The sequence below is a fragment of the Astatotilapia calliptera genome, chromosome 23 (genome assembly GCF_964374335.1).
Source record: "Astatotilapia calliptera chromosome 23, fAstCal68.1, whole genome shotgun sequence".
Lineage (NCBI taxonomy): Eukaryota > Metazoa > Chordata > Actinopteri > Cichliformes > Cichlidae > Astatotilapia > Astatotilapia calliptera.
Window position 1 is genome coordinate 10,037,642 of NC_137443.1, and position 23,196 is coordinate 10,060,837.

The 23,196-nt window shown below is 40.5% G+C and overlaps 1 protein-coding gene across 1 annotated transcript; it reads right to left on the reverse strand.

The window, feature by feature from the left end:
- Window positions 1–688: 688 nt before the first annotated feature.
- chd1l (chromodomain helicase DNA binding protein 1-like) lies at window positions 689–22,919 on the reverse strand. The gene is made up of 25 exons (XM_026159283.2): window positions 22,718–22,919; window positions 22,394–22,506; window positions 21,776–21,882; window positions 21,578–21,689; window positions 21,450–21,481; window positions 20,847–20,928; window positions 20,596–20,758; window positions 20,258–20,413; window positions 19,466–19,558; window positions 19,222–19,318; window positions 19,015–19,088; window positions 18,736–18,846; window positions 17,380–17,494; window positions 12,276–12,429; window positions 11,929–12,118; window positions 9,948–10,093; window positions 7,916–8,079; window positions 7,619–7,815; window positions 6,634–6,732; window positions 6,475–6,545; window positions 6,125–6,239; window positions 5,229–5,337; window positions 4,918–5,148; window positions 4,646–4,727; window positions 689–4,460 (listed from the first exon to the last, which is right to left on the reverse strand). Exons 1-25 carry the CDS (start codon window positions 22,809–22,811, stop codon window positions 4,338–4,340), a joined length of 3,030 nt encoding a protein of 1,009 aa, XP_026015068.2. The 5' UTR covers window positions 22,812–22,919; the 3' UTR covers window positions 689–4,337.
- Window positions 22,920–23,196: the final 277 nt, after the last annotated feature.

The following is a 23,196-nucleotide window of genomic DNA, read 5'->3' on the forward strand; positions in this document are numbered from 1 at the left end:
CATGCAGACTGCAGTTCCTATCCTGTTCAGTTTTGCTTTCACTTGTTTTTTTGGTTAGGTTTAGTAAAAGGTTGTGGTTTGGGTAGTATTCTGAGAGGCCCATCCTGCTGCAGTATTTGCATCAGGATGTATCTCTGAGACTGTAGCTGTTTGCAAATTATAAGAAGAATAAAATTCTGAATACAAAACTATGAGAATTCTGCAACAGAAGAATAGATTTCATAATAACTTAAACCTACTTATTTGGGGATAAACTTCAAAACGGAAGTGTTTTTTTAATCAAATTTGATTAGTGATTGTTTACATGTATTTATGTTATGGTATCGCATTTCATATGATATCAATCGCCATGTATGGGCGTGTCCTGACAGCACTCCTGCTGTAGGTACCACAATTTTCACAGTGCTTAAGTACAGAGAAAGCAAAGCTCCAGTGCAAAGAGCTGTTTTTTCCACTCTGACATTTTTTTCCTCTGTTTTTACAGAAATGTAACTAGCAAATTGCATCATTATTAGTTAGAAAACATGTAATCACCATTTCATTGTTTAATGGTAAAGTTACTCTAAATTAATAGATAATTAAACTGTAATCTACAGTTCTTTAATGATAGTAGATACACATCATGACTTTCTTCCCACCCAGAAAACAAAACACCTGAATTCATCAAAACTAACAACAAAACACAAAGTCCAACATCTTAAAACCCGTTTATTTGCTCATTAGATGTTCTGTTGAAAAGTTTCCTCTTTGGAGTGTGGCACAAAAAATTACAGGATTTTTTTCTAAATATGCAAAAAAAAAATCAATAAAAATAAATTACTTTTACTAAAAAAAAAAATCATTCAGTGATGGAAAAAGAAATTTGGTTCTTTTCGGTTTCACACTATCTTATTTTGAAGGAAGATTTAATATGGAGTCAAGGAATCCCTGAAAACGTAACTAAAATAACTTACGACAAGACTATGTTAAGTGTAACCTTCATAAGTAAGACTATTGATAAAGGAGTTTATAATCTAATAAAATGTTATTAGAGACACTGAAACTGCCTTAAAATCTTAAAAGCAAGCACAGAATTTTATTCTGCAAACCAGAAATCACTTGGATGCTGAGATGCCTCAGGTCAAGGTCAAAGTGTAAAGGATATGAACCCGTATAATAGATCTATAGTTACATTAGGATCGTTTTTTCCCCTTCCTATACAACTTGAAGTTGCCTCACCCGTTTCTTTATCATAGATATTCAGCCTATACCCGCATCTGTCCAGTCATCTCACTGTTTGTCTGTGGTCATAAAGATTTGATCAAATTGGATGCGACAAAACTTTCATGAAAATTAAGAGAAACCTGAGCTCAGTGATCACCTACACCAAGAATCTTCCAAATCACTTTAAGCATATTTGCACTGCACAAGACATAATGTGGATTGCACAACACTGGTCACTATATTCTTCATTTCCAGTTAATACTTGTACAGCTGCTGTTATTGTGTATATATTTATTTATTTATTTATATTTCTTCATACATTCTTATATAGTTCTATACTGTGTATTGTGTATTTTGTTGTACAGTTAATTTATTTTCAACTTTAATTTAATTTATATATTTTATCTTATTCTTTCCCAGTTAAATTTACCCTTCATTCTAATTTGTGTTGTACAGTTATTTCATTTTTAACCTTAATTTATATTTTATTCCTTCCTTATTTAAATTTACCCTTTTTAATTTTTCATATTTATTTCCTATCTTATTCATAGCCTTTTCCTTTTTTTTCCCTTTAGGTCACGAGCAGTTGTCTAAGCATTTCACTGCATATCGTACTGTGTATGACTGTGTACGTGACAAATAAAATTTGAATTTGATTTGAATCTAAGTGTAATAAGATCATGAAGGGGTAAATTTGTGTCCAAGAGGAGATTTAGAAAAACTCACCAGTTAATAATCTACTCTTCATGCAGGATAAATGCAGTTTCCAGTAATTCCCGTGAGCTCAGGCCTCAGACTTCTCTAAACAACGAGAGTGGGGAAAAACCTGCCTGCAGCTAAGTATGATGTCAGTGACAGAGGGATAGTGATAATATGGTCACAGCAGCCCAGAAGCACCTCCTACCTGTTGATCAAAACTTCTATTTGTGAGAGACAGCCAATCAAAACAAATTTCTCTTATAGGGAGAGAAGCAAGCTATATTTTTTCAGTAGTGAATAGTGCAAAGCTACTTTAGTAGAGTTCAAAGTAGCAAAAATGCAGAGATGGAAAGGAGCAGATTAGGTCCACTTCAGAATGGCTCATTCTCTTTTAGTCAGAGTCACTCAGAGCCTAAAATAGTTCCACGTTAGTTGATTTTTGTTAAAAACGAGCTTGTAGATGTCTCATATCTGCAACTGGATGTGAATTCAAACTACACAGTTTAAATTCACATTTCTGTTTGCACAGGTTTCAGAGACATGCATGTTAGGTTAATTTGTGTTTCTACAGTGGCTTGCAAAAGTATTCGGCCCCCTTGAATTTTCCCACATTTTGTCACATCACAGCCACAAACATGAATCAATTTTAATGGAATTCCACGTGAAAGACCAACACAAAGTGGTGTACACGTGAGAAGTGGAACGAAAATCATACATGATTCCAAACATTTTTCACAAATAAATAACTGCAAAGTGGGGTGTGCGTAATTATTCAGCCTCCTGAGTCAATACTTTGTAGAACCACCTTTTGCTGCAATTACAGCTGCCAGTCTTTTAGGGCATGTCTCTACCAGCTTTGCACATCTAGAGACTGAAATCTTTGCCCATTCTTCTTTGCAAAACAGCTCCAGCTCAGATTAGATGGACAGCGTTTGTGAACAGCAGTTTTCAGATTTTGCCACATATTCTCGATTGGATTTAGATCTGGACTTTGACTGGGCCAGTCTAACACATGGATATGTTTTGTTTTAAACCATTCCATTGTTGCCCTGGCTTTATGTTTAGGGTCGTTGTCCTGCTGGAAGGTGAACCTCCGCCCCAGTCTCAAGTCTTTTGCAGAATCCAAGAGGTTTTCCTCCAAGATTGCCCTGTATTTGGCTCCATCCATCTTCCCATCAACTCTGACCAGCTTCCCTGTCCCTGCTGAAGAGAAGCACCCCCAGAGCATGATGCTGCCACCACCATATTTGACAGTGGGGATGGTGTGTTCAGAGTGATGTGCAGTGTTAGTTTCCCGCCACACATAGCGTTTTGCATTTTGGTCAAAAAGTTCCATTTTGGTCTCATCTGACCAGAGCACCTTCTTCCACATGTTTGCTGTCCCCCACATGTTTGCTGTGTCCCCCACATGGCTTGTGGCAAACTGCAAATGGGACTTCTTATGGTTTTCTGTTAACAATGGCTTTCTTCTTGCCGCTCTTCCATAAAGGCCAACTTTGTGCAGTGCACGACTAATAGTAGTCCTATGGACAGATTCCCCCAGCTGAGCTGTAGATCTCTGCAGCTCGTCCAGAGTCACCATGGGCCTCTTGGCTGCATTTCTGATCAGCCTTGTTCGGCCTGTGAGTTTAGGTGGACGGCCTTTTCTTGGTAGGTTTACAGTTGTGCCATACTTCTTCCATTTCTGAATGATCACTTGAACAGTGCTCCGTGGGATGTTCAAGGCTTGGGAAATCTTTTTGTAGCCTAAGCCTGCTTTAAATTTCTCAATAACTTTATCCCTGACCTGTCTGGTGTGTTCTTTGGACTTCATGGTGTTGTTGCTCCCAATGTTCTCTTAGACAACCTCTGAGGCCGTCACAGAGCAGCTGTATTTGTACTGACATTAGATTACACACAGGTGCACTCTATTTAGTCATTAGCACTCATCAGGTCTCTATGGTCTCTCTCAGTTGCCCATAGACATTGCTATGGGCAACTGACTGCACTCAGACCAAAGGGGGGCTGAATAATTACGCACACCCCACTTTGCAGTTATTTATTTGTAAAGAATGTTTGGAATCATGTAAATTGGCAGTAGGTATGAATGGTTGTCTGTCTCTGTGCGCCGGCCCGATGATGCACTGGTGCCCTGTCGAGGGATGACAGCTGGGACAGGCTATGCCCCGTGAGCCTGAATTGACAAAATTAGGTGTATGAATGATTTTGTGTCATTTATATTTCTTTTAAACCTAGTAATGTATTTATGTAAAACACATCAAACCTCCTCCTTTGTTGTTGTTCGTTTACTCCTTATGCTGCTTAAAGATAATCAATTTTAATAGCTATCAAATGATCTGCACTATGTGTCAAGCATCCAACAGTGAACTCAGAGTTCATTGTGACGAAGCACAATTTAATGACGTAATTTAAAAACACACCAATAAAACAGTGTGTTATCTGAGCTTATGTAGGTACTGTGCAGTGTTGATTCTTGTTTGTTTGGAAAAGCAGGACTCAAGCCAGGCCCTCTGCACAGGAACAGCCTGACTGTACTGACGCAGCAGATCCTGGAGCTCCTGGTTCGAACAAAACAAAGAGATAGTATTTAATTTACATCGTTTACAACCTAAAGAAATTTAATCTGCCTCAAGAAAATGCCTCGTAACTCTTTCCGCCCCACCTCGACAAATAAACATTACTGGAAAAGATTATGTATGTCAAACGTCAGATAAGCATCAGTGAGAGTTACCATGACACTAACCTGTGAGTGGATGTTGTTCTCCACCTCTGCTACTATGTGGGTGACATCCGGACTCATGATCTCCTCCTCATCTCCATCATAAGTGCACTTCAGCTAAGGAGGAGTTATAACATTATTTGAGCATCGTACCACACCTCTGTAGTTCGCAATTGTGGCTTTTAAGCTTTCGGGCTCTTTTCTCAACAAAACCACACAAACTGCCGCAGATGAAAGCACGCAGGAGACAGTAACTGTTAAAACACCAAGCTGTGGCAACCAGTATTAAAGGATATGTGATAAGATAGCGGGCCAGCCTCTTCCTCTCTGATGCAGGCAAGTTGTAGAAAAACACACGGACCCCGTTCATGAAACTAGGGAGGTCTGCAGGGCTCTGGAGTGTAGCCGAGGGCCCGGAGGTTGCAGAGTCGGTGTCATCAGAATTTTGCAACTGTAGCCCCGGGGAGGATGCTGAAGTGGATGTCTGGGGTATAGCTGTGTTCTTGACATTTCTGCTATGATAGTATCTGAAAGTTTGGTTAAGAGAAGATTACAGACATCACAACTACTACTACTGAGTCCATGCTCTGAAAGCACTAAAAGATACATGAATGTGGGGATGCCTCTGGAAGCAAGGTGCTTCCTGATGAGCCTCTCTGTGCCGTACCAGTTGAAACCTTTGGTAGCGTGACCGATACGTGGAAGATGAACACTTGCTTTGTGTGGGAAAAAGACAACAAGGGTTAGTGGCTGTTAGCAGTAGCCTCCTGCAGTCTTTACCATTGAAAGTATTTTAGTGCAGAGGGTTACAACAATAAGAAAACACTGTGGTGAATGAGAATTAAGTCAAGCCAATTTATTTGTAGCCCAGTATCACGTGTAAAGGTTCAAAGGACATGAGGAGAAATAATAATCAAGTCACAAAGAATTTAAGAGGCATAAAAAAAAAGAAGAGTATTTGCAATAAAGACCTATTGAGCCAAAGAGAGAAGAGAGGGAGAAAGAAAACAAACCTGGTTTGATAATGTGCACAGCTGTGCCTCGATTACTAAATGTAAGATTTAAGAAGCGTCTTTACGAGTTTCTTAAAGGTATCGGTTGATTTTGGGGCACAAACAGCAAAAGCAGCGAGTGCAAAGTCTTTTAATCAGTTCATCTAGCGTGCAACATAACTAGAGGAAATCTAAATTCCCGCTTCATTGGTTGTTCTTCTGCAGTTGTGTTTGTAAGAATTTGTGCGTGCACACATCAGATGGCACACAGCACGTCCTGTAAATCCTGCCAATCAGGTCTTACAGTAATAACGCATCATTTTCAAGGTGTGTTATTACTGTAAGGTGTTCGGTTATTATTCGAACCTTTACAAGGGTTTATGTGAGCACTGCTGACTTGACACTTAAAAAATTTTTTTTCACAATTTCACCAGTCTCAGGCTACATGAAAACAAAAAAAAGACATTTCACACTTTTTTGTATTAAAATAGCATGAAATGCTTTACTGCACCCTTGGTTCTTTTGGCCGCTTTGTAAATCTTCTTCAGGCCTTCATCCAGAGCACTCAGAAAGATCCCAGACAAGTTGTTGGCTTTGTCTCGCTGCTGTGCCACTATTAGGGCTAACTGGGTGACAGGAAGGAGATGGAAGCTGATCAACACATTATCTGATCACTGTTGCATGGCACTGAGTGCTGTTCCTCACAGCTTTGCAAGCCTGTCACCACACATTAACCCAAAGCAGGTATATCACACAACTGATCACTACTACTGCAAAGAAACAAAAAATATTGTGAAACAAGCATGTTTTTTAAGACATTCAGGGTGTTTTATGCAGCAGAGTTCTTCAACCAGAACCTACTTGATCTTGGCTGTTCAATCTGGACTGTTTGTCATTAATTGGGAACAGAAGCACACTTCCAAGATCCAAATCTGAAACAAATCATATTTAATTTTGTGACTCATTCTTTAGTCAGACCACCAAAGAAGAAATAAAATGCTTTTTTACTGTCAATCTTACCTTTCATCTTTCCAGCTAACTCATACTGCTTTCGCGGCTCGTCTGATCTCACCTCCAGTGCTGTAAACAGACCTCCTCTTCCCCACCGACCTGAGTCATCTACACAGGAATCACTACTTTGGTAAATAACACATGCTGTGGTTTGGTTTTCAAACTTATTGTGCCCAAGGCGCACCAAACACGAATTAAAAGCCACACCTGCATCATATCGTGGCAAAGTTACCATCTGACATGTTGCCAGTTGTTTTGGTTTGAACTGATAAATTAAGGTATTATTTAAGACTTTGCACGACATCAAAGTTTTCACATCAGGTTCTTTTACGCAATCCAACATTCAGTCCTGCTGCAACTGGTACAGATCTAGTTCTCTTTTGTGTAAGATAAATCTTTCTCTCTACAGAGGCCTGTTTGGCACCATGTTGGCATTAATCAGCTTCTCTAAGGTAGAAACCGTTGGTTAGGGTCTGCTCAACAGACTTTTTTTTTCTTTCCTATTTCCATTAGTGAGTCGTTCAGTAGTTCTTATTTGCTTTGCACAAGAAAATGATCAATTTTGTACTTTTTTGTTAACTTTTGCACTATAAGTCAGGGCTTTTAGTGTATCACACTGTAATAACAGGTAATTATCTAGTAGCCTCCTAAAACTGAGAGACTTAATGCTAAGGATGTGGTTACTGTGACTGACAGCTGTCCTGACAGTCTTATTCAGGTTCAACCTCTCCACTGTTGGTGTTTTTTGGAGGATTTTTAATCCAATGCACATCATATGTTTTACTCACCAGACCATATGAGGAGCTGAAGTTTGTGCTTTAATTCTGGTGAAAATAATTCTTGGTCTTAGCTTATTACTTAGCACCTGTACCTGTACCGAAAGGTGACATCATGTAATGTCCATATCCATCTATAGTTCCTACAAAGCGCACACTGAATTAAAAAAATTCTAATGTGTCAGTTTACGAAGTAACAAGAAAAATGGGGCACGTACCAACGCAGTGGACGATGATGGCGTCTCCCCGGGCGGTGTGAGGATGAGTAACATCCCCCAGAACGTAGTGGATATCCGTGCTGTCAGAGTCTGTGGAGCACATGCTGCTGCCATCCTCCTCTTCTTCCTCCTCTTCCTCACTGTCCACAGACGGCAGGCACCGAGATCTGTACCCGCAGGACTCCCACCAGGCCATTCTGCACAACGAACCCACAAGTCAAATAAAGGGAAAAACTGTTTGTGCAAAAGAAGTCTCAGAATTGTTTTAAAAAAGCAAATAAACTAATAAATCTTTACTTTTTCTTGTATTTCTGCTCTTCCTGCTTCTTCTTCATCTCCTCCTGCATTTTGGCTCTCTTGGCTGCAGCCTCCTCCCTCCTCTGCCGCCTCAGCTCCAGCTCAGCCTCCGTGACAGGCTTCCTCTTCCTCGTTGGAATCCCAAGGGCTACCGACAGTGAAACCTGAGAACCCATCGAGAAAAATCACACTCATATAACGCTTGCAACACTGGGATTATCAGCGTAAGAAAACATGTGAGGCTGCTTTGTATCCATCCTTTAAGTAACACTGAAAGCCTGGGTTTTTGTGGTTGCTGGGATTTCCTGTAATAGTCATTCAAATCAACCCACAGATAAAATTAAAGTCAATTAAATGTTGCTCAGTCCAGAGTATACATTTGATCCATTTTCCATTTTTTTATTTGTGCAGTTTAATTTCAGTTGAGATTTTATGAGTTTCAGTAATCGCTTTGGTATTTGGAGAATTTTGAGGTGGATAATATTTGTCAGGCGCAAAATGTAAGAAAGTAGAATTTATAATATAAACAAAGCTTTCTAACTGTTGACTGTCAGTCCTGCGGTGATCCCATTCTCAATAAACACATCTACCAATGTGACAGTGTTTGAATATTTAGCAAAGTTAACAAAAACTAGCTTAGTTAGTTTTCGTTAACTATAATGCTCTCGTTAGCGATGTTAAAGCTACAGCTCCTCCAGAGTTAACAACCCGGTCCCATAGGAGCTACAACACTGAGTGTGGTAGGGAAAAAACCCAAGGCAACAAGAATCTTGTGATTAAAATAGGTTTTAACTGGTATTCACTTTTGATAACATTAAAAAAAGGCTGACAGCTGAAGGAAAAATTGTGACATGTAATGGTGAAATATGACCGAGGACCAAAAACAGCCTGCGGAACGTTTCAATCACCTGCAACATCCTGAAAGGAAGAGATAACAATCCGTCCAACAATAATAAAAGAGGCAGCATTATTATGAGAAATCGACAACAAGTCTGAACTACTTCTTCACCTGAATTCAAAGCAATGACCTTCATAGATGTGCCTGTGAAGTTTTTAGTCAGCTACTTTAAAAATATACTTTCTATTGTTGTCTCTGATTACATTAATCAGGAACATCCGGAACAAATGGTTTCGCAGACCGCAGATGTGTACTACAAAGCAGGATTTGAACGTATCCAGGTAACTTGGCGGTTAAGTTCTTGTGTACATTTCCATGATAACATATGCTGCAGACCTAAACTGCTCTGCAGCGGTTTATGACTGGAGATCAAAAGGTACAAAATTATCGCCTACTGACCAATCAGTTCTCTAGGAAACAGCTCGGCTGTTCCTGGAAGGTCTTTTGGACCACTGTGCACAGGCAGTAGTAGTTCTAATGGCACCGAAAGTCTGCCTTTTCCTGATTAGCAACACAAGTTGACTTCACATGGATTCAACCATTCCTTTGATTTTGGTCCTTATTGACATGACGGCATCACACAGTTGCGGGTTTGCCGGTTGCACATCCATGCTATGATTCTCCTGTTTCACTACATCCCAAAGGCGGTCTGCAGAAGATGAGTACATTGTGGTCATGAAGGGATGGACCTTGTCAGTGACAACACTCAGGTAGGCCATGCTGTTTAAATGATGTTCAGCTGGTACTTAGGGGCCCAAAGCACGCCATTACACCACCAGCCTGCACCTCTATCGTTACGCCCACATGTTGTGGTAGCGACGAGGACACGAGCAAAAAGCAAAACTAGAAAAAAGTCTGTCAGGACCGAACTGATTGATGTCCCCAACATCTTACAGACTGTGTTACACTGTGATCATCACAGTGTTCCCTTCATTTTTCATGGGGGTGGATGTGTCCTCCGTCCAAGTGTTCCTCGTCTGCTAATTAACTTTAAACTGCAGAGCCACGATGAGTGTCTAACATGGCTAATTTCTTTTAAGTTTTCAGCATTCTGTCTATACATAACTAACCTCATGTGGGATGCATGTCCTTACAAAGATAATTCTGTTTTAATTTAAAGTCGGGGCGTCTTACTCCAGTTTTGTGTCGCAGAGCTCGTCCCTCTCCTGCTGCTCTCTGAAACCCGGTCAGCTGCTCCTCCAACAAACGATCAAAGCTCTTCTGGTCCTCAGAGCTGGGGTCCTTACTGTAGTCTTTCCCCTCAAAGAAGTACAGGTGGTCTAAAGGAGCAGAGGGGACAGAGGTTTGAGATAATCATCACAAAGAGAGAAAAGACTATGTCGGCTGTGATGAAGCACAGAGGAGGTCAAAATCTGCATGTAAACTAACAGGCTCCTGGCTTCTTTAAAGGCTTTTAATGGAGGTGTCAAACTTAAGGGACACGAGAGAAATGAGAATCACATCGGGGGCAAGACATATTTAGTTTGTCCTGCTTTCATTTTGTCAAAAGCCCATTTTTCTCTACTTAAACTTATCTCGTTGCCCGTGAGGAAAATTTTATGGAATCATCTAATTTATTGGGATGAAATTTGCTGCACATTACACCCGAAACACTTTCTCAGAAAAATCATCTTCTTAATGGCCTCCCTGACTTTCATTTCCTGTGCTGCGGTGAGACTTCCTTTTACAGAGTCGTCACTTTGAGATGGGTTCAAACTTATTTTGCTCTAGATTTGTGTCTTTTTGACGGAGCACCTTCCCGCCCCTCTTTGCTGTCCATGACTCAGTATCTCTGCTGGTGTTTGAATTCAAAATGATGATACAAATTATATCATTTAAAAACAGCCGTCATTTTATGACACATCAGTAAACGGGCCTTTCTTCATGGTAAAAAAAAAAGAACCCACTCATTGCCAGTTATGCCATGCTGTGTTAGTTAGCTGTTAGGCTTCAGCTGTATGAGGGGGGGATGACTGGTTTTAATATATAATATAAAAATAATCTAGTTCTTGGAAGGTCTTCAGGTTGAGTTGTAACGCCTTGATTCTTTACCTTTTCAGACATTCTGCCGTAGATTTGCTGCTGTGTTTGAGATCATTGTCCTTCTGCATGACCCAGCTTCGGTCAGGCAGCCAGCCTCATATTTGACTCTAGAATACTTTGTTATACAGAGGAGTTCATGGACGAGTCACTGACTGCAATGTTCCCTGATGCTGTGGCTGCAAAACGAGCCCGGATCATCATGCCTCCGCCACGATTGACAGCATGCAATAGGTATTTGTGACAAACATGGCGCCGTGCATTATGCCAAACACCTCCAATTGGGTGTCTTCAGTCAAAAGATGTTGTTGCCCAAGTCTTGTGGTTTGGGCTGATGCAGGTTTGCAAACCTAAGCTGTGATGCCGTAGAGAGAAGATGTTTTCTCCTGGTAATCCTTCCAGGATTCTTCCATGTTTTTCTAACTGTACTGTCATGAACTTTAACATTTAACATGCTAACTGAGGCCTGTAGAGTCTCAGATGCCACTCCAAGGTTTTTTTGCAGTTTCTTTGAGCCTTGCACTGTCTGACTTCAAGGTGAATTTACTGGGACATCCACTCCTGGAAAGGCTGTGGCATTGTGTTAACACACACCTCAATATACCACAACAGAAAACTGGTAAAATCTCTGCTTTTATACTACATTCGATAAGCAGCACCTGGCTGCAATGTACCCTTTTAATCCCTATGGAAGAAGTAAGGTTGTTTTTACCTTTTTTATTTTTATAGGACTGTATTTGAACACTTATCTGTCTTACTCTCAATGTGATTCTCATTTTCTCTTGCAGCCCTATGTGAAACTAAATTTGTCACTCCTGACCTAAAGTGATTTGCAGATTTCCTCTGTTTTCTTTGCAACCTCTAGTGATGAGCCCAAGAGAAGCAATCTTGGGTGTTTTCTCCTCTGTGGTTTGCAGTTCAAGAACCAAAAGTAAGACGGAGTCGCTTACATGCAGGAACAACATGTTCGCTATACCACACCAGTTACATTATATTAGTAGTTTTTGAAATTCGCACACTAAGAATAGCCCATAGTGATTTGAGATTTCAACATGTACACTATAATGAAACATACTCTGCCCGTCAGCTTCAGATCCTTTCCCTTCATCATCCTCTTCATTTTCTTCATGCTGGGAGTAGTCCTCATCATCCACCCAATGACCATTATGTGACAGGCCAAGGATCTTCTCCAGTTTCACATCTTGTATGGAGCTCTCATCAGATGACAAAAGCTTATCAATGCCAAACTTCAAGATCTCGCTTAGCTGTGCCGAAGAGGAAATGTGAGCAGAGGAGGTGAAAACTGGAGAGGTTTTCATACAAAGCGGACACACAGTAAACTGAGCACTGAAGGATTCAGAGATTATCAGGGATTATCCTGCAGTGATAGAATTTATTTTCAGTGATTTAAAGCTCACAAACCTGCAGCCCTCCTGCAGCTGACTGAGCTTGATCCAGTAAAGAGAAGCGGCCTTCTTCAATAACAGTGTTGGTGAGCTGCAACTTGGACACAGCGCGAGAGTACATGATCTCCTCCACAGTGTCTCGTGCCAGGAGGCGGATCACTTTCACAGGCCTGTAGGAAATCATTCAAATATTGAACCCCAACATCACATTGAACTTCCATTAAGTTGAGAATTGTTAAATTCATAGAGTAAAGCTCAAGCTACCCATAATCAATCAGTCAATTAATCTTTACTTTTATAGCTTATTTCCTGTAGATTACTGCAAAGTGCTTCACACTCATACAATAGAAAATGTAATAAAAATAGACTAAAAGTTAGGTGAATCAAACTGAAAGGATAAACGTATATAAATTCAACTGCAGCAGTCTGAGACTGTAAATGTAGGTACATATACAGTGGTTGGAGATCTATTAACCAATCATGTCTGAGATTTGATTACATACAGTCTATGTGGCGCAAAAGAGAGTCTACATTTGCTGAAATTCACGATAAGTATGGGTTATTATCTAGCCTTGTTCTGAAACAAATTTACAGTCATTACGGACGTAAACAGATCTCTTGGACCTGATATCTACTGGCTAAGTCAGAGCCGAGTATGGCAGCCAAGTCAGCAGTCTAGCTGACTGATGCCAGACTGACAGTGTCATGCCAAGGCAGTGTTGGTATACAGCAAACACCCCCACAATGTTAAGGAGAACAACCGACTAATACTACCTTAAAACATGAAAGTCTGTTAGTCCAGAACACTTCAAAAACCTTTCAAGTTCAGTCACAAAAGCCATCAAAGGGGACATGAAACGCAACACATATAAAGGCTAATTTACATTTTATTTTAAAAAGTGACAGATTTTTTATTGTTGTTTTGTCCATGGCACGCATCGGCCTACTTTTCCTACAGACATACTGTTAGGATATCCAATCGTGCTTCAGTAAGAAACACAGTTATGTTTGTGGTGTGCATGTAGTGCTGTTATGTTGTAAACTGGATGTGCTCGTGGGAAAAGAAAGATTTTTTTACTGCATAAAATAGTTTTGATCGCATCAGCTGACTGCGCCCCTTACTTGGCCAGACGAGGAAAAATGTGAGTTTCTAACACCAGCTTGTCGGTCCGGTGAATCACCTCACACCTGGATCAAACAGGCTCTCCTCCACCTCCACGCAGTCCTCATTTATAAAGTGCGTAACATACCCGAATATTACGGCTAACAGCTCGATTTTCCCCCTTGAGTACAGCTAGCCAAACAGCGGGGAGCCAGATACTGCTAACGAGACGGAGAGTGAAAGTAAACAACGTAACATAAAACTCATTGTAGCAACACAAAAATGACCCCTTTAGACTGATTTTTAGTTGTTTTTATTTTTAGTCTCCTTGCTCTTCTTGGAGTTATCGGTTCTGTCACTAGTTAGCTAACAGAAACTAATGTAAGTTTATTAGCTGCAACCAACCAACCGGTTAACGTCATTTACTGACAGAAGATGGTGTTAAAGATGTTTAACTTTAGGTATTTATTTCTTAAATCCAGTTTCACAGACAGTGTTACATCTATGTCAGTTGAGAGTAGGTCTCAGTGTTATAAATAACCTTTATATGTGTAGTGTTTCATGTCCCCTTTAATGAAGACCACCACAAGAGAAAAAGACATGAAGACCAAGTAGATCATTTAATCGAAACTTAGGCTACGTTCATACTGCAGGTCTTAATGCTCAAATCCAATTTTTGGATCAAATCCGATTTTTTTGTCTGCTTGTTCACACTACAAATAAAACGCATGCGCAAAAGAAGACGTCACACACAACGCGCTCTGTTTAGACCCAGACCAAACAGTGTTATTTGACTGATGGCTGTTAATATAAAGACTTGTTTCGGACTTTACATTTCCCAATTTTGCTTTAAGTTATCAAGTTATTTAGATATGGCCTAATAATTATCCTTATTGCGGTTTTAGAGAGGAGCGATAGTTGCAGATTTCTGTCAGAATCTGCAGATTATACAGTACAAATAAAATGTTCACGTTTCTCCAACGTTGTCTTCCAAACAGTTTCACTGGATGGCCAGCAAGCGTTCGCGATGTCTTCTTGGGCGCTGATATTTGGCGTCTGTCTTGTGTCAGTGACGTAGAAGACTGATTTAATGCGACGTGACCGTTCAAACAGCAGTCGCTTTCTAAAACATCAGATATGTATCGGATTCAGCACCACATACGAAAGTGACCCAGATCGGATTTGAAAATATCGGATTTGTGCTGTTCACACTGTCATACCATGATCGGATATGGGTCGCAAAGGGTCAAAAAAGTCGGATTTGATGCGCATTCGCCTGAAGTTCATGGTGAAACCACTCTTAAGGTCAGCTGTTGGAGGTGTAGTGTGATGTGTTGCGACTTGCAGATATGTGCAAAATATTATAATATGTAAAATATTCGAATAACTAACAACAGATCATATCTTTCTCTCCGAACTCATCTCGTTCTTTGCCAGTATGCCCCTCTCCATCAGCCGTATTTGTACCTCACCTCTGAATGCTCTACCTGTTGATCCCCACCCTGCACCTGATTTTTTGCAACGTATCCTACAAATATTTTAAAAGCTATATATTTCTTTAAAAGAAATATAGAGTTTCTGTCTAACCAGAGGACAAAGGGTTATATAAATATTGAAACAACATAACACATAATCTTTAATAAGAAGCTAAATGGAGACAGCGACAACCACTAAGTTTTAAGCTGGAATATTTTCTCGCTTGTTGTGAACAGATCAGTATATCAACGTGACACCTCTAACAATTCATTCGATTTTAAGCTGGTCTCTGCATAATACACGAACTGCACTGCCTGAACTGGTCCGGTTATTTCAACAACAGTTACTGCATGAAAGAAAAACAAAAGGGGAGCTCTGCACTCATACTACAGTCATGATACTACAGCAACATTAAAAAAAGGCTGACAGCTGAAGGAAAAATTGTGACATGTAATGGTGAAATATGACCGAGGACCAAAGACAGCCTGCGGAACGTTTCAATCACCTGCAACATCCTGAAAGGAAGAGATAACAATCCGTCCAACAATAATAAAAGAGGCAGCATTATTATGAGAAATCGACAACAAGTCTTAACTACTTCTTCACCTGAATTCAAAGCAATGACCTTCATAGATGTGCCTGTGAAGTTTTTAGTCAGCTACTTTAAAAATATACTTTCTATTGTTGTCTCTGATTACATTAATCAGGAACATCCGGAACAAATGGTTTCGCAGACCGCAGATGTGTACTACAAAGCAGGATTTGAACGTATCCAGGTAACTTGGCGGTTAAGTTCTTGTGTACATTTCCATGATAACATATGCTGCAGACCTAAACTGCTCTGCAGCGGTTTATGACTGGAGATCAAAAGGTACAAAATTATCGCCTACTGACCAATCAGTTCTCTAGGAAACAGCTTGGCTGTTCCTGGAAGGTCTTTTGGACCACTGTGCACAGGCAGTAGTAGTTCTAATGGCACCGAAAGTCTGCCTTTTCCTGATTAGCAACACAAGTTGACTTCACATGGATTCAACCATTCCTTTGATTTTGGTCCTTATTGACATGACGGCATCACACAGTTGCGGGTTTGCCGGTTGCACATCCATGCTATGATTCTCCTGTTTCACTACATCCCAAAGGCGGTCTGCAGAAGATGAGTACATTGTGGTCATGAAGGGATGGACCTTGTCAGTGACAACACCCAGGTAGGCCATGCTGTTTAAATGATGTGATCGGATATGGGTCGCAAAGGGTCAAAAAAGTCGGATTTGATGCGCATTCGCCTGAAGTTCATGGTGAAACCACTCTTAAGGTCAGCTGTTGGAGGTGTAGTGTGATGTGTTGCGACTTGCAGATATGTGCAAAATATTATAATATGTAAAATATTCGAATAACTAACAACAGATCATATCTTTCTCTCCGAACTCATCTCGTTCTTTGCCAGTATGCCCCTCTCCATCAGCCGTATTTGTACCTCACCTCTGAATGCTCTACCTGTTGATCCCCACCCTGCACCTGATTTTTTGCAACGTATCCTACAAATATTTTAAAAGCTATATATTTCTTTAAAAGAAATATAGAGTTTCTGTCTAACCAGAGGACAAAGGGTTATATAAATATTGAAACAACATAACACATAATCTTTAATAAGAAGCTAAATGGAGACAGCGACAACCACTAAGTTTTAAGGTGGAATATTTTCTCGCTTGTTGTGAACAGATCAGTATATCAACGTGACACCTCTAACAATTCATTCGATTTTAAGCTGGTCTCTGCATAATACACGAACTGCACTGCCTGAACTGGTCCGGTTATTTCAACAACAGTTACTGCATGAAAGAAAAACAAAAGGGGAGCTCTGCACTCATACTACAGTCATGATACTACAGCAAGACTTAACAAGTTCAATGAAAATTCAATTGTTTTTCTTAATAATGAGCCAAAACACACTTTCAGGCCTGCCACTCACAATCATCCACCCTAAACCCAACGGAAATGGTTTCAGGTGAGCTGGACCACAGAGTAAAAGTAAAGCAGCCAAGGACAGCTCAGGAGGTGCAGGAATTCTTTCAATGAGAACCTCCTGGCAATGCCCTCATGTTGCTGGTTGTGAAATGATGAGTGTGCAACATAATCTTGGCTTGTTTAACTTGTTTTTACGACATAAATCAAAAGATATCGCAGACATTGTTCCCCAGCATGGGAAAAAATAAAAATATGGAAAAACACTACCAAAGTAAGTGTTAACATTTTTGTCTCGCTCTGCTGCATCAATTTTGTTGCTTTCTGTAAGCATCCCTATGAAGCCTTATTGATGTGCAATAGCTAGGTTGCATGCAGGGAGTACTCTTTCACACCTAACTAGAGATAAGCCTAATGAGATAGTTATTTTCTTCAGCAAAACAGGACATCGTGCAGAAGTTTTCACCACTTCTTTGTGCTGTCAATGCTGCACGTCCCTTTGCGAAACGGTGCGACTTTCAGGACACCTAAATGAAATACCGATTGGATCCTGCTTGGAATCATTTCTCGTATGCTTCACCTGTTCTGACCAATCCGGTGGCTGCGTGCGGCAGCCTGCAAGTCATTTTGAGGGTTGAAGTCACTATCCACAAAAATGACAGTGTCAGCAGCTGTCAGGTTCATCCCTACTCCCCCTGCAAAGACAGAGGGAAAGAACAAAAACTGAAAATTGTGGCTCTCGATTTTTGTGCACGCAATAAAGAAACAGTAGGATTGGTGCATTTACTGTAAACAGGTTAAAGAAAATCATAATCTGTGACAGGAAACATGCTGGCCTTATTTACACAGGCGTTTCATTCTGCTGCAGCTCTTATCTCCTGTCATCACTCCCCTTTCCTCTCTCAGCCACTTCTGTGTTAGAAAGTCAGCTCAAGCTGAGCTTGCAGGCTTGTCTGCATATCTGAATCTACAGCAGAGTTCACAGAAGTGTTATCTTAAAAATTGCCACAGTCTTGTTTGTGAAATGCACTCTCAGCACTTTTGGCATCTAAAATGTCTACAGTAGAAGGGGTTACTGCTTCCCCTTTTCATATGCCTAGTTCCCAATCATAACCAGTGGGGTGCGTGATAGCGGATCATATGATGACTTTCTATCCCTATTTAGGTTTGGGTTTTTTTTAGCAGGAACCAGGATCTCTTTCAGGATCGTCTTTGACCGATCTACTATTTAGGTTTTGTCTACCCGTTTCTTGCCCATGCAGGTGAGGCTGAGAGCGCAGAAGTATATGGTATTGAGTAGCAGGGGAGGGAAGAGGTGGTAGCTTGCTCTGAAGCTGCATTTTGTAAACAAATGCCAGCTTTTTTCCACATCCTCCTGCCTAAAGACCTGCTTCTTAAACATCCCTCTGAAATTTTCTGTGGCTAACCAATAACAGCCACTTCTTGTATGGGCTCTCCATGTGACATTTACCAGTGAGTTATATTAGTTATGTTGCAGTAAAATGAAAAAGCAAAAGATCCAGACATTTGTCTGAAGAATATCTTAAATAGAACCTATTCTGTCCCAGCTCTGCATTTCCATTCTTCTACTAGAACAGCTCTGCACGAGTTCAAAATGCAGCCCCTCAGTTCATCCTCTGACTGAAACAAGTAATTTTAGGTCCTCCACCTTTTTTCTGATTGCCGACAGCAGCTGGGTGGGGCTCCGGTGCCTCTGATGACCATATTAGGAATATCTGCACTCATTGAGTGAAAAAAAGGTTTTTAAAAAAGGAAAAAAAGGAGAACCTGACTGAAACTGAACATTTAGATCAGTCGGAAGTCTGCGCTATTGACTCACAGGAATTACTTGAATAGACTTCATTACTTGAAACGGTTTAACATGAGTTTATATATAAGTATATCAAAGAAAATACTACACCAGGGCTTTATTTACCGGCTTTAGTGCTGAGCAGAAAGACGAAGACATCTTTGCTGCTGAAGTTTTTCACTGCTAGGTTTCGTTCCTCCCCTCGGACTGACCCATCCAGACGTTCGTAGCTGTAACCTGAACAGAAAAGCTGAATGCAGCATTTATTTATAACTAAGAATAAATCAAATGGTTTTCAAGTTTGCCATTATGAAGAATGAGAATAATTACTAATTAATTCATGCCATTAAGAACAATTAATAGTAAGTCAATGAACAATAACCCCTCATGTTCACTCTCACTCACCTCTGTACTCCATGTAGTCCTGGAGAATATCGAGCATCCTCGTCATCTGAGAGAACAGCAGGATCCGATGGCCCCTTCAACCACAGATATGAAAACACAAATATTGTAAGACTCAATTTAAAGACGAATATGTGACTTAGAATATCACAGCATTACAGCAATGCCGCACTAAACCACCAGGTGGAGCCAAATAACACATCAGCAAACCCTTTGTGGAGGAATGTCAGCATGCTGTCCAAAAGACAAAGTTTTCCACTGGCTTCAATGAGATGTTCCCCCATCTCAAATGGCTCTGGCTCAACTCCTATCCAAGAAACAGACACACAAACATAGAATGTAATGGAAGCGGCTTTATCCTGTCCCACTGAAAACACACCTACGCCTCAGGTCTTTCCTGTAGCAGAGAGAACTAAAGCCAGTCTTTTTTACATCATCACTCTGCACCTCTCACCGTCAAACAGATAAGGGTGGTCAACACACTTCCTCAAGTTCATCAAGATGTTCAGCAACCGAGTTTTGCTGCCTTGGTCATTTCCAAAAGCCTCTGAAAGAAGAGTTTTAGAAGCAGATTGAATTTACAAATGACTGATGCCACTAAACAGATACTATTAGAACTATTATTTCCACTTGGCACCTTTAAAAACAGCCTACAAAGTGGAAAAAGCCAAAATCAAACAACAACAAAATCAGTGTAAAGTTATAAGACATGAAACAAGGACATAAGGACATAACAAAATGCCTTTGTTATGAGTTTTTGGTGGTTCTCAAATGTAACTTAACACCCGAGTGTTTCTTAGATGTAGACTAGTTGGTTAGTCTCATTTTTGTTCCTCGTTTAGTTGACTGAGAAATTAGTTGCCAGGAACATCCCTAGGAAAACTAGTAAACTAATAATAAAAGCTATGAAGCAACCATGAGAGCTCAGAATATTCGTGCCTTGATCACCTTCAGGTTTATTCATCGACTTTGGAACAGACAAAAAAATAGCACATTTCTCCTACACAGCTGGAGACCAGACCCAGAAGTTCTTTAAGGTGATGAGTAAAACCTTAAAACCAACTCTAAAATAGAGAGAACTGATAGAGAGAAGTCAGGATTTAGTGTCTGTTATGCCAACTGTAAAAATCAGTGATAAGCTGAGCTGGTGCTTTCTTGCTAATGCTATAAGTAAAGAGGCAGGGTAAGTACTGCAGAGAAAATGCATTTATAAATGACACAGCACACCATAGCGCCCAAGTCTCACCCAGATCCTTCATCAGAACAGCTTTGTAGTATTTCTTCTGCAGAGCGGACATGCCGTGATAAACCACCAGCTCGGTTTTCTTGGGCAGATCGACGGCCACCTGAGACTTGACTCTACGGAGCAGGAAGGGCTCCAGGATGCTTTGGAGCTCAGCAGCTATAAAAGTAATAAGATTCATGGTTAGCGTTCCTACAGTGCATTACTGTACTCCACTTTTTCGTGACCAATATTCACCCATTATATTTCAAAACATTTATTTGGATATGGAGAGACGCATGGACTCAGAAATAACACTGAATGTAAGCTATGCTTTGTTATGCTATAATTATGTATCGTACCCAACGCAGGCTGACTTTGTACATCAGAGTAAGAGTTGACAAAGCTGTCTGTGTCTTCTGGTATAAAGATATTGGGCTGGATGAAGCTCAGCAGGGAGTAGAGCTCCTGCAGGTTGTTCTGAATGGGAGTCCCTGTCAGCAAGACTCTGAATCCCACGAAAAACTACAAGAGAAGAACACAAACAAACTGATTTAAGAGGTCAAGGGAAAGACAATGAAGAAATCTGCCCAAACCAGGTGTTGCTTAGTACCTCTGTCAAAGTTTTGTGCAACAGCGAGTTTTGATTCTTCAACCTGTGAGCTTCATCAACCACAAGCACCTTCCACTTCCACCTGAGGAAGAGATCAGGGAAATATCAGCACATGAAAACTTTGTTCTCAGTGAACAAACCTTTAAAGACCATTATTCTCTTCCTTTTCTTCTGTCACATATAATTTGATACAAAGGTGGATTGCTTATATTAAAAATGGCTCACGTTTAAAAGAATGGCCCCTCTCTAATAATCTCTGTAGATTACTACAGACACACAGGCTTCAGACTAATATTAAAGCTTTGTTTGTGACAGTTTTTTCTAGTCTTGGTTTTGTAGTGTGGCTAGAATAACATGATCATCTCAGGCATACAGGTCGCTAACCTAGATAACTACAGTTTAAGCCGATCTTACTGGGTGAAGGCCGGGAAGAGCCGACACAGAGCGACCTAAAAGCAATATCTCTGTTGGTACTGGTCCTTTTTTCTGTCACCTCTTGCTTAAAACTATATAAACTTGTATTAGGACCCCACAGTTAAATTTTCCTCACAGTACATTGCTTCCAGAGTAGTTTATGTAGATCAAGAATAAGTACAAACTCACCGTTTCAAGAATGAAGCATCTTTGAGACACAGCTGGAAATAACAGGTAAAAAAATATATATATATATATATCAGTTTTAACAAAGGTGAAACCTTATCCTGTTTTGTTTTCACTTAATAGCCTCCGACCTCATATGTAGTGAGAAGAACATGGAAGTCCTGAGAGTTCGCCTCCTGCTGGATCTCTGTCCGCCTTTCTTTGTCTCCTTTGTAAACCAGGACCGTCAGTGAGGGAGCGAAGCTGAAAGCGAGGCACACACAGGTTTACAGACAGCCCTAAAAGCACATTATCAAATGAAATGCAATTACTGATTAATGTAGCTCCACCTTTCCAACTCATTCCTCCAGTTCTCCAGGACAGAGAGTGGGCTCAGCACCAGAAATGGTCCTTTCTTCCTGAGAGCCCCTGACATGTACACCAGCAGAGAGATTGTCTGAAGGGATACATGATGACCAGGACACCGTTAGAACATGTAAATAATAAGCCATATATAAAGCAGCCCCCAAATGGTCAGATTCATGAGTGTGTGACACATAAGGGGAAAACTTCTCATTCAATTGAAGCAAAGTGTGTAATTTGTCTAACAAGCCACTTGGAAACCAAGAATCTCTCTTCAGAGAAACATTGCTTAACTTTGAAGAGCACTGGCTCTGATCCAGTGTATGCTAATGTTATAAAGGTGTAAGCCTATGGAGTAGAAAAACTGCATTAAAATAAATGTAATTATAGTAATTATACAAATGTCACGTTAGGTCCAAGTGACAGAAAAGTGCTATAAAAAATATAACGAAAGGCACAATTGATATGTCACATGGCACTGAGGCTTTTTAGAATCAACTTCTGGGCACCCCCAGTGTAACAGATGCTCCAAGCCTCACCGCCTATATAAAAACTGTCCAGCCATGCCAGGGCTCTGGATTACAGGTAAACAGATGATGTCATACCTGGCAGGTTTTACCCAAGCCCATCTCGTCTCCTAAGATGCATCCCTGCTGGTTCTTCAGGCACTGAGTTAACCAGTGCACCCCGTCCAGCTGGTAGGGTCTCAGCTGTATCCCTGTGAGGAGAAAGATCATCACCGCTGGAGCACGTTTAATATAATCTCTGAAAATTACATGTAGGACGGCGCTGAAAGTGTATTAATCTGCTCTAAGTGCGTTTAGTTTGTATCCACAGAAAACGCCATGTCACTGTGAATGAGTGAAGACAGCCTGAAGTTTGTATGTACTTTGCAGGTCAGTCGTCCAGGTTAAAAATAGCCTTTCTACCTCTCAATCCCCATTTCTTCAGGTCACTTTGAGCAACATCCGCCTTCTTTTTCTCCGCGATGCTGTTTTTTATTCTCACCAAAATGTCCGACATGTTTGCTGACCGGCAGGACTACAATTTATACGAAAGACGACTTTATCGGAGACATGTACAGACATGCGAGTTCCCACTGTTGTTTTCATGCAGTTTATGCTTCCTGACTGGGTCACGTGACGCTACGGAAAGGCGCGCGGTTTTTTAAACTTCGCCAAAAGTTTGTTTTCTTTCTTGAGCAACGCTCATTTCTTTATATTTTGCTAGGAAAACGGGAAATATATGCAAACATAAATGCAACTACAGAATATACGGGGAAAACTGTTTTTAAATTCTAGAAACGATTAAGAATTTGCACATTTTACAAACTTTGGCTTTTTGTGACAGGTCGCTAGTAACTAAGTGCCTGATAATAAAATTTAATGGTGCTTTCTTTGCTAGAAGT